The following is an 11073-nucleotide window of genomic DNA, read 5'->3' as shown; positions in this document are numbered from 1 at the left end:
TGGAATAAGTGCTCGCATGCCGATCCAACGATTTCCATGATTTTATCAACATTTTCGACAGTTGGCTTACCAGAAATGTCTCATCTACGACGTCAATATTACCAGAACGGATGCGTTGAAACCAACGCTTTGCTATTGCATTTGATACTGTATTGGGTCCATAAACAACACAACATTTTTCGGCCACCTGCTCCGCTTTTACCCTCGGTCGTAGTGGTACAGAAGAATTATCAAATTTTCTCTTTTTACCTCCATTTTGGAACGCTCTAACACATAACTGGATTCACTAAACACAAAACTGTCACAGTAATTTCTTTAAAGCGTTATGTCGCCTTTAAGTCGCAGTAAAGAATGACAAGATGTAACTTCTACATCGTGAGATATGGCTCATTAAAGCTCAAAAACTTTTTACTTCACCTATTATTTTCTTCACTTAGTACAAATCAATGTTTTCTGAAAATTGCATACAATTTTCAATTGAGTAAAATACAACTAAATTCTACACTATGTGTTTTTCCTTTATACAGTCAAGTCTCTTTTTGTGCAGTTTATTTTGAGTATATATTTATAAAATCTTAAAAATCAATGCAGTTAACTAAGAAGAATGAAATAGAGAGCATTATCTCATAAATAAACCCTATTAATTTATCTACAAAAGTTTCAATGTTTTCTTTCTTAATTTGACATGAATTAAATGATTGCAAACATACATAGAATGATGCACCTGTAGAAAGGAGACAATTTGTTAAAGTAAATCCAAAAAAAAAAAAACATTTACATCAAACTTTTAAAATTCTTTTTTTTTATTATAAATAATTTAGTTATTCTAGCTATAAATTTCTGTAATTATAATATATATCAGAAATTCAATGTTTATTTATTAATCTTCATATGTAAAAAAAACAAAAAAGATTCTAATACAATTTTTTGTATTGAATGTATTCCGTTTAAAACCAGTTTTATTTTTTTAATATCAAACAGTTCAAAAGAATTTCTGTGCGAATTCACATTGGAGAATTTAAATATTTTTGCTGCAGTTTCACGAAGGTTCCAGAATCTTACCAGCTGTTGTGTCATCTACCGCGTAACTTCTTTACATAACTGAGTAAGTACAGAACTGTATAAGAAATATTTTCTATTAAGTAAATTAATTACAAAAGTGCAAATAATATATGTATACATACCATTTGCAAATGATTAACTTTCATAACCATATGTTTCATATGTTATTGATTCAGTAGTAGAATTAGGCTTACTAACATAATTATAAAAGTTCAGTAACAAATTTGTTTTGCATTGTATGTTTCTAATTAAATTTAGTATAAATATAATGGAATTACAGATTAATGCAAGTTAGTTTTCCTGAGTAACACAACAAGTTAGTCAAAACCTCAATTATTATACAATAATTATAATTTTTAATATGATTTCGTTGAAAATGATTATAAATTATGTTATATTCAATTATAACTTAAATAATCAAATCATTCAGTCACATATTCAGCGTTACTAGAAACAGAACAACATCCTTGAATCGTTTGGATTAAAACTTTATTTTTATTTTATCCGCTCGTAGGTGAAATTTCAGTTTAAATATTGCAAAAATTAAGGTTTATTTAGATCTAACTATTTATCATTCTTTTGGAAACGTCAACCTTGGAACACCGAACGAATCTGTTTATATTAATATAATCAAAATAATTGAGATCGAAATTTTATTTTAGATTAGTGATAAATCATATTATTTCTCTTATAACGTAACGAATATAATCTATAAATATCGATATTGTAAAACAAGTTTTCTAAATGCAGTAGTCTCTTAACTTAAATAGCAAATTTGTGTTCACTTGCTCTAAGCTGTATGTATATTAAGAAAGCTGCTATATTGTTAAAGTTACTATAGATATAATAATGTATAGTTCTAATTTTATGGTGAATTTTTATCTTTTCATTGAATATACAAATATTTATTTTTTTGTTGTAAATGTGAAACTGATAATCTCGAAGCTGTTATAACGAAATCAAAAAAAATGTTGAATAAAAGAATTGAAAAATCATCAAGATTATCCAAAAGTAAAGGTCTTAAATTAGTTATTGAATTTGTAAAGATGTTTTTTTTTATTCCTTTTAATAATATATTAGGGAACATAAACTTATTATTTAGTTATCATTGAATGAATGTAATGATTTTCAAAGTAAAGCAATAATTCACAAAGTCCGGGTTCTGGCAAAATCCCGGACTGTTTGAAACTTGACTAAGCGAGAAACTAAATACATACAAAACTTAAAAAAATAATAATAAACAATATTTTTGGAATTTATTTTTATTTTGTTCAATTAAATATTAGTTTGTTTTGTAATTTCCAAACCGGACTAAAGTTTATTTACAAATTGTGATTGGCTCTAACGACCGACATTTTTCTTCTCATATATTTTTTAAAATTTTATTTAAAACAAACTTTAAAATATTGTTAAAAGACAAATTATTCTTGATTAGATGGATATTAATGAAATACATATCACATGTTACAGTGGAACCTCGCTTAACAATTTTATTTTTTTCAAAATTTCCGTTAAGCGAGGTTGCACTGTACTTTTATAATACAACAATAATTTTGATTACATGTATTTTTTTTATATTTATGAGTTATTACTTATTGATATGCGATGGAAATTTCTATACAATTAATGGAACTAACCTTTTGTCACGTCAATTTCAATGATGCGTTGTAGATGTTCATGATGATCGACGTCAACGGGATTTGTTATCCCTGTGTCATTCGTTCCTGGCGCGTCCGTGATGTTTGCACGGCAGCCGAGACATTCGTTATCCAGATTGGACATGCCATCGTCCTTCGAACGGATCGTCTCATTAACGTATCCATCGGCGATGGACAGATTTGCGGCAATTTCACTTGCGTTATTCCGAAAATAGCTGTTTTCTTTAATCATATCCACGTATATTTCCATATTGTTGGACTGCAGAGGACTCGAGACAGGACCTTTTCGCGCCAATGTCGGATGACCGTCCCATACGAAGACGTAGTAAATGGAGAGAAGAATCGCAGCCATGGAGACGCTTAGCGCGTACGCAAGAACTGTTAGCACCCTGATGATCTTCGGTTTTCCCTTCGGTCCAACCAGGTCATTGCCGGCGTCCGCCCTTTGACCTTCTTCCTCTGACATTTCAACGGATATTCAAACTTTCTGCAAGCGCGTTCGAAAATGAAAATGCACCGCCGCAGCGAAAGCGATCAATCACGAACACGAACTTTACGAATTCTTCGAATGCCGCCGTCGCATCAACGCCGTTGATGCATGGTGATGTTGACTGGACAAATGCGATGCGTATATGGATGGATGGATTTATGGATGGATGGACGAGGTTCGCGCCTTCCAATGAGAGCCGTGTGGACGTCCGTCCCGACGCCAGACAAACAAATATGAAACACGAGAGCGTCAAATATAATATATAAGTTTTTTAAGACATGCGCGAATATGTGGTCTCCGCTTTTTATTAAAAGTGTTAGAGCCGCGATTTTCACACGTGAAGAATTAAAGTTTCTGGACAATATCACATTAACATAACATAAGAAAACATATTAATTTATACATAAATTGCAAAAAAACCTATGGTCGATAGCCCGTTGTAGCAGTTTATATAAAACATTCTATGTTTATGTTTTATGTCAACGTTTTATATAATAATTTTAAAAAAATTCTAAAGATACTTAAAACAATGCTATACTTAACACAATCAACTTTTACAGTATAATTACTATAAACAACAAGTTGTAATTCTTAAGCTTGCATTAAAATATACGAAATATTTAAAAATCTTAATTATTTTTAATATAATACTATTAACACTTTTTGCACATAAAAATAAAATAATACGACTAAAACAATACTGAATCAATCAAAAAAACACATGACTAATTGTTTTTTTTTTAAATCACACTTTTAATATTTTAAATAATTTAAAATTATGCATAATAACATAGATAAATAAATTGGTTTGAGCTTCGTGTAAATAAGAATCTCAATCATTTTAGACGTCAGTAGATTTGTACTTTATGTTTATAACACAATCTTAATTGATGTTTCATACAATAAATATTATTTTGTTTTCATTCATAAGTAGTAATTAGTTCATTGGTAGTAAATTACTTCAGTTCATACTGAATTTTATTATTTAGGCTGGACATATATTAATAATTTACACAAAATATTATTTAATAACTTTTAAATATTTACCGAAAATTCGTTTTCCATATCATCAAATCAGTTAAAATACTTTAGTATATTGAATTATGTTTACCACAATAGTTTAATTTTTATTCCATTTGAAAATATATAAAACAAAATATAAAATTCTAATTACAAATAAATTTTCATCTAAAGTAAACTTTTATTAGCAAAGATGTATTAAACAAAAACAATTTAATCAAAGAAAATAAAATGTTATACTTGATATAAATTCGAACGTTAAATTAAAATCAATGATTATAATAATAGAAAAATAATGTATTTATAAATTACAGCATAATTATTACATGTTACGAATATTGTTCTAATTCTTGATACTAAAACCGTATAAACACAAATATATGAACTGGTAGTGAAAGGTTCTGCACGTGTTGACTGCATGTTTACATTCTTATTATTCTACCACTGATAAAAATCTGGTAAATCGAACAGTATTTCAGATGTGTTATATAATTTTATAAAAAAAATGCACCAATCATGTTTTTTTAATGAATTTATCTATGAATCGTATGCAAATTGTTGTTTCATGGGCAATAGTGCACTGCAGATAACATAAAGAAAGGCAAGGTATGAAAATTTGTTATGTAAATGAAAAATCGCACTGCATTCGTTAATTTGCATACCCAAAAGGGGGTACATAATGCAAACGCTGAAGTTTAGACAAGTGGAAAACATACACCCGACATTAATTATCGACCACGAAACATATTAATCGCTGATGTGATATGTCGTTCCATAAGGGAATGTATTTATATTTATTTACAAGTGAATTGCATAAGTTAATTACAGTTTTGCTGTGCGTTTAAAGTTAAATTGCATTCAAGTAGATGTTTATGATGATCAACGCCAACGTGATTTGTTATCTCTGTGTCATTCGTTCCTCACGTGTTTAGAGCTTCCTTGATTAACGCTGATTCTATATAAGGAGGAGTAGCCAAACAGTGGCTTGCGAGCCGCATGCGGCTCTTCTAAAGTTTTGTTGTGGCTCAACTAATAAATTATATTATACATTATAATTCAATTTTTTTTAAATTTCCATAATAAAAACTTTAGGTACGGCCACCCCTGCACTATATAGTACGGTCTACTCCAAGCCTAAATCAAATGCTATGAATCAGTATTTCTCAAAGTAGGGGGGTCGCAGATGACCGATCAATTTGGGATGTTTTTCTACACATTCTTCGGGGGGGTCACAGAATTTTTTTAAGAAGTGTAAAATGGTGTCGCAGAAAAAGTTTGAAAAACGCTGCTGTATCTTATTAATCCAATTGGCTATAGACCGAAGCCTTTTTGGCAATTTTCATTCTATTTTTTATCAAATAATGTTGACTCTAATTATATATTTCTGCACTCTTTGTAATTAACTCAATGTGTTTCAAACTGTTAGCACTTTTCGACCCAAAGTATTTTTTGTAGTTGTACAGCGACGATTCATACTTGGACATGATTTTTTTCATATTTATTTATATAAAATTGTTTTTTTTTAAATATACATAAAGCAATTTTTTTTTTGATATTTTGTTGCGTTATTAAGGTGAAAAAAAATATATTAATTAAATTACAAAATCTACACTAGTTTCTCGCTCTGACAAGGTAACAGCTGTCATTTCGCGATTTCTCAAAAATTTAACGAGACTTAATTTCAACTCATAGCTTGAGAAACGCTGCTTTATAATTAGTATCAAAACAAACAATACATGCAGCACTTTATTCTCTATATGAAATGAAAACATACTTGAATCAAAATCAATCTATTCAAAATAAGTATTATAATCGAGCATATAAAATTGATTCGTTTTGCACAATTCACGGCGTTGCGTGCATTGGATGGTCAATTTGAGGTACGCAGGGACCGAATTTGCTCAGAAAGCCTTTTTATGAAATTGATACGAGGCGAATTACGTCGTATCGATTTAATTTAATTAAAAGTTTTATATAAACAGAGAGACGAGAAAAGCATTATCTAATTGTTTTCGTACCTTTTTCACGACCTCGTTAATCGCAGATAAATCGCGTATCGAATAACATACAAAAAAATGTGGGAAATATTTGTTTTGCTCTCTTCCAATTAATATTATTGTAGATTTTGTAATTTAATTAATTTTTTTTTTCACCCTCATAACGCAACAAAATATCAAAAAAATTACTTGTATATTTAAAAAAAAACATTTTTATATAAATAAATATGAAAAAAAAAATGTGTCCAAGTATGAATTGTACGAAATTTATTTATTAATTATATTTCCTTATTAATTATAACAGAAATTAACACAACTGTTGATATGTTTTTTTTGTATTTAACACCAAGTTATCAACATCTGTGAATCACAATAAGAGTGTGGTGAATTTTTTACGAGAACAAATAAAAAGTGGGCGTTGTAAACATTATTTTATTGTGAAAGAATCGAATAATGAAAGAAGTTTTATAAAACTAAATATTGTGTAATGATTTTGTTTAATGCATAAATGCAATGAATTGATGAAAAAAGTTTTAAAAGAAGACGGAATCTTAATGATTATTATATGCATTTAATCTCAACTATAATTCCTGAGTTAGTGATAACAACTATAAATAAGTTAATACGTTATTAAATTTGTTGTTTTGCTTTATTTAGTGACTCTCGACAAAAGATACACGATACAAAGAACAATCATAACAGTGTACAGCTCACAATGATTCAGTTCGAAAAAAGAGTTCATCATACAAATAGACTGCAGCTGCCATTTTATTGAAAATTCGAGAGAAAATTCAAATTTAAAACAGGTCAGTAATTTTGATATTTTTTCATCAACTTCTTGATGTATTAGAAATGGAGTTTTTGCATTGCAAGGATTTTATATCTTATATATTGACAATGATTAATAAGATTGGTTACATACGATTTATAATTTTAGTGAGAGTAAAGTAAGTACCAGTAATATGTTCATTACTAATATGAAACTTACATAAACTTCATCTTTAATATGGTATAAGTGTATAATTATATAAAAACTTCAAACTTTCATGTAATGAATTCGGATTTGGGGACCCAATTAACAATGTTTGGAGCCCTTAACATTGACGAACGCCCGCCATTCGCTCTCCTGTTAACAACAGAGTGTCCCAAAATGTATTCGTCTATTTTCAATTTAGGAAGCTAAAAGGGATGTGTATTTGAATGACATTCAACTCAAATCACTTTTAACCATCAAGGCCTTCCCTAAGTGGCGCGCCTTTAGAGCATCTTAAATCAAGGGGGCCTTACAGCGCTCACCATATTTTTTGTGACTTATCCTTCCATTTTTGTTCAATTTTATATTTTTCTTCTGTTTATTTTTTATGTTAATATTTTTAATATTTGTGTATTGTTTTTATTTATTTAGGTCTATTTATTACATTTCTTATTTTCTTAATGGATGATTTTGTCTCCCTTGATCTAATTAGCCTGTATCTAACTGACACTAATTTATTATATTTGATGCTTGTGTTTATTTTCGTTATATAGTGTTTATCATCGATTTCTACCTGTAATTGCAAGCTAAGTTGTATACCTCTATTCTTCCAAGATTGAAGGGACAAAAAAAGAAGAAGGCATTCGCTCGACCTTAGAAACGCTACTATTACAATACTTTTAAACCTTTTTTTGTCTCAAATCACATGAGACTTGAGTAAACTTCCACGACACACTTAAACCATGCTGGTATTTTAATTTTGATATGTACACTTCCAAACTTCTTTGGAAATTTATGTAATTATAAACCAGCTGAGAATAGCTATGAATAAGGTTGTGTTAATTTTTAATAGTTTGCTAAATCACAGCTGTCACCCTGTGTCAAAGCGAGGAGCTGGTGAAATACCCATTGTTCGCAGTACAACAACAAATAAATATGTTGGGTCGCGCGGCAAAAAAGGTTGAGAAACGTTGCTATGCCTGAAACTATTGTAGCATGATGTAAAGGGCATGGTTTCATCTTTGAAAATCAAATTTAACATATTTAAATCTAAACAAAATACATAATCAAAATCGTTAGAACTAACATTCAAAAGCAAAAATCTACAATACGAAAATTATATGCTGAAAACATATATATTAAGTGATTATATAACTACTCTATTGTTACAAAATAATACCCAATATTTTTAATTAGTATTGTTATATAAATGGTAATTTCTTGCATACAAAATATTTCAATTATTTTAAATTAACTTAATTGCACGCGGCTACCAATATTTGTTTCATAATTCTTATGTTTATTTTAATTATTAAAGACTTTCACTACATCTACAAATTACATACTATATTTTATGCATGAAGACAAAAGCTTAGGACTATTAACGATTTAAATTATAACTAGAACTTTTATCGTTTAAAAATTATAATGTTTTTGCATTAATTTCTTTATGAAAATAACAATTACGAATACTGTTAATCATTTGGTGCAGTCACCGATGTATTGGGCGTAAGAGATTACATTCCATTTCAATTGATAAGAAACACAGACATATAACAAAATAACATTGCCACACCTCTCGACCAATGGAAAATTTGGGCTACTTTTCGTATGCCCTTCATCCATTGGTCGTCCTGACCACTGACAGTAGCAAACTATAACACCTCGATAGTTGCATTTGCAATTTGAAGGTTATGGTCGACTGTTGTGATTTGCACGTCAGTAGCTAAAACGAAGAAGATACAACGGACGTAAACAGTGGGTTCAGAGTAAAATTATCGAACTGTTGTTTTCGTATTGATAAGCAACTACATGACGAGATAATGCTCATAATATGCCTGTATTATGGTTAGTCTATCAAGAAGCATGAATACAAACTCTGGGGTGAGTACAGCAAAAACCTAATTAACAACAACAACGTCTAACCTAGAACTTATGTAGGTAGATAAATGATTCACACTTATAAATAGACTTGTCCTTAATGAGCAATTAATGCTACATAATCTTGAATGCTTATTTTTCTAGATTATACACACACACAAAAAAAACAAATCAATATGACATATCACAAAACATTTGTTGACTTTGTTTACATTCAACTATTAGACTTGATTCATTTAAATCAATTGTATGTAATTTGATTTCAGGGTGCAACTTTCTTCAGTGAATCAAATAACATGGATGACAGAGAATTTTTGCAGCCCATTTTGGAATCCTACGGGATATTTAAGCCGTTGAGAACTATACCAATCTTCAGTTTCCAATTGATTGCCTCTCTGGCCATCGAAATTACTGCTGTAGTGTTTGCTGCACTTCATCCACAGGAGGCAGCTAAATGCAGAGAATATTTTATTTTGATTTATGCCCATGTGGGACTATGGTTTTTAACATTGGTAAGTAATTATTTGGATAATTGTTGTTAGAATTGCATTCATTGATTTATTCTTAGATTTTAGATCAAATTGCCAGGGCCAAACATTACAGTTTGAGGATGAATGGTTACCTGGATTTCTACAAGAAGACTCAAGTGCACCATAGATTGCCTTTATACATAGTGAGTTTATGGAATGCTGTTATTCTTTTATTGCAAGCATTGATGCAACACTTCTATCCTGACAACTTCGCCGAGAAATGTTTAGAAGGTGGTCTCCTTTCCCCAATCAATTACTTTTGCGCCCTTATGACTTTTGAATTTTGCTTAATATTTGGAGTTAATATTAATTATATATGTGAGTATTCAATATACATTTCAAACTTCAACTACTAAATACTTTAATTAATAGTGCGAGTGAATACATTCAACAATCAAAAGCCACCACCAGATGTACAAAGAGAGGAATGGAATGCTTGCTCCAGTGATCAGGCATTCTCGCAGGGTGAAATTGGCTATAGACAATTGGGCGACAAAATGTATGATTTTATAGAGAAACAGGTAATAACGCTATTAATTACATTGATCATGCATCATCATAAAACATTATTCATTTCAGGCCGACATGATTCGTCATCTGAAAGACCACAACGCCAGATTGGGCGAGAAACTGATGGTTTTGAATGCTCAGTTGCAAGCTAGGACTAGTTCTGGAAACTGATGTTATTACATATAAAAAATATCTTTTGATAATGTAACTCCCCAAGTGTGATATCATATATAAATAAAATAACTAAAGTTACGAGATTGGAAAATATGTTACACTAAATATTAACGTAGTATAATTCGATGTAACCAATTTTTTTTAATTTTCTCATGATTTATTATTTAAATGTATGTAAATAAATATGTTACTGTAACTACAATTTTTTCATAAATATAGTATATTTTTTAACGCATTTTTTTTATATTATTTAATTATGATAGTTCCTACAAGTAACAATATAAATTAGTCAATATTTAAACGTTCCATTTTCGATTCAATTAGGATTAAGTCAATATAGAATTCATACATTTTCGAGCAGCAGCGAAATTTTTGTTTTTATTCCCACTTACAAATTGCTTTTTTTTGCGTAATCTTATATCAAACAAAATTAGTTTGTAAATATTGTATTAATAATAATTTTGTTAATTGAAAAAAATATTTCAAATCCTTGAATATTGTTGTGTATAAGGATAGTTAAAGTTACAAATATTAGACAATTTAACTCCACTGTTTCTCTTTTATAAACTATATTTTGTACTACAGTTATTATCAATTGTAGTAATTATTTTGTACTCACATTTGTACTCATTATACGGTATATTTTATTACAGGAAACATGAATAATATTTATAGTTTATGAAAGTGCGTTCAACGTATTAAAGATCAAGTGTTCGCACTCAAGCGCAAACGTTAATATCTTTAATAAAAATTATAACAATTTCGACTGCTGATGTAA

General features: G+C 29.4%; 2 protein-coding genes across 3 annotated transcripts; one reads left to right on the top strand and one right to left on the bottom strand.

Moving 5' to 3' along the window:
- The first annotated feature begins 1031 nt into the window (after window positions 1-1031).
- LOC108562457 (transmembrane protein 192) lies at window positions 1032-10423 on the top strand. Of its 2 annotated transcripts, none has more exons than XM_017920808.1 (5): window positions 1032-1105; window positions 9348-9593; window positions 9650-9929; window positions 9984-10132; window positions 10191-10421. In XM_017920808.1, exons 2-5 carry the CDS (start codon window positions 9378-9380, stop codon window positions 10290-10292), a joined length of 747 nt encoding a protein of 248 aa, XP_017776297.1. In that variant the 5' UTR covers window positions 1032-1105; window positions 9348-9377; the 3' UTR covers window positions 10293-10421. The 2 variants fall into 2 exon arrangements, with proteins under 2 accessions (XP_017776297.1, XP_017776296.1); XM_017920807.1 differs by lacking the exon at window positions 1032-1105 and adding an exon at window positions 8840-9084 and having other exon boundaries at window positions 10191-10423.
- LOC108562487 lies at window positions 2700-3454 on the bottom strand (the record flags this gene model as incomplete). Its single annotated transcript, XM_017920850.1, is given in 1 exon segment — window positions 2700-3454. A coding segment is annotated over 1 exon segment (487 nt), but the record flags the coding sequence as incomplete, so codon positions are not given.
- Window positions 10424-11073: the final 650 nt, after the last annotated feature.

Source organism: Nicrophorus vespilloides, unplaced genomic scaffold (genome assembly GCF_001412225.1).
Source record: "Nicrophorus vespilloides isolate i.1.1-1 unplaced genomic scaffold, Nicve_v1.0, whole genome shotgun sequence".
In the NCBI taxonomy this organism is placed as follows: Eukaryota; Metazoa; Arthropoda; class Insecta; order Coleoptera; family Silphidae; genus Nicrophorus; species Nicrophorus vespilloides.
Note: the sequence above shows the minus strand (reverse complement) of the source record. Positions and strands in the feature narration are given on the sequence as shown.

Bases quoted from the DNA above. Each gene is read 5' to 3' on its own strand.
- LOC108562457 (XM_017920807.1), top strand. From the start codon at position 9,046: ATGGTTAGTCTATCAAGAAGCATGAATACAAACTCTGGG. The intron at 9,085-9,347 runs GTGAGTACAGCA...ATTTGATTTCAG, and splicing joins GCATGAATACAAACTCTGGG to GGTGCAACTTTCTTCAGTGA. The intron at 9,930-9,983 runs GTGAGTATTCAA...TTTAATTAATAG, and splicing joins AGTTAATATTAATTATATAT to TGCGAGTGAATACATTCAAC.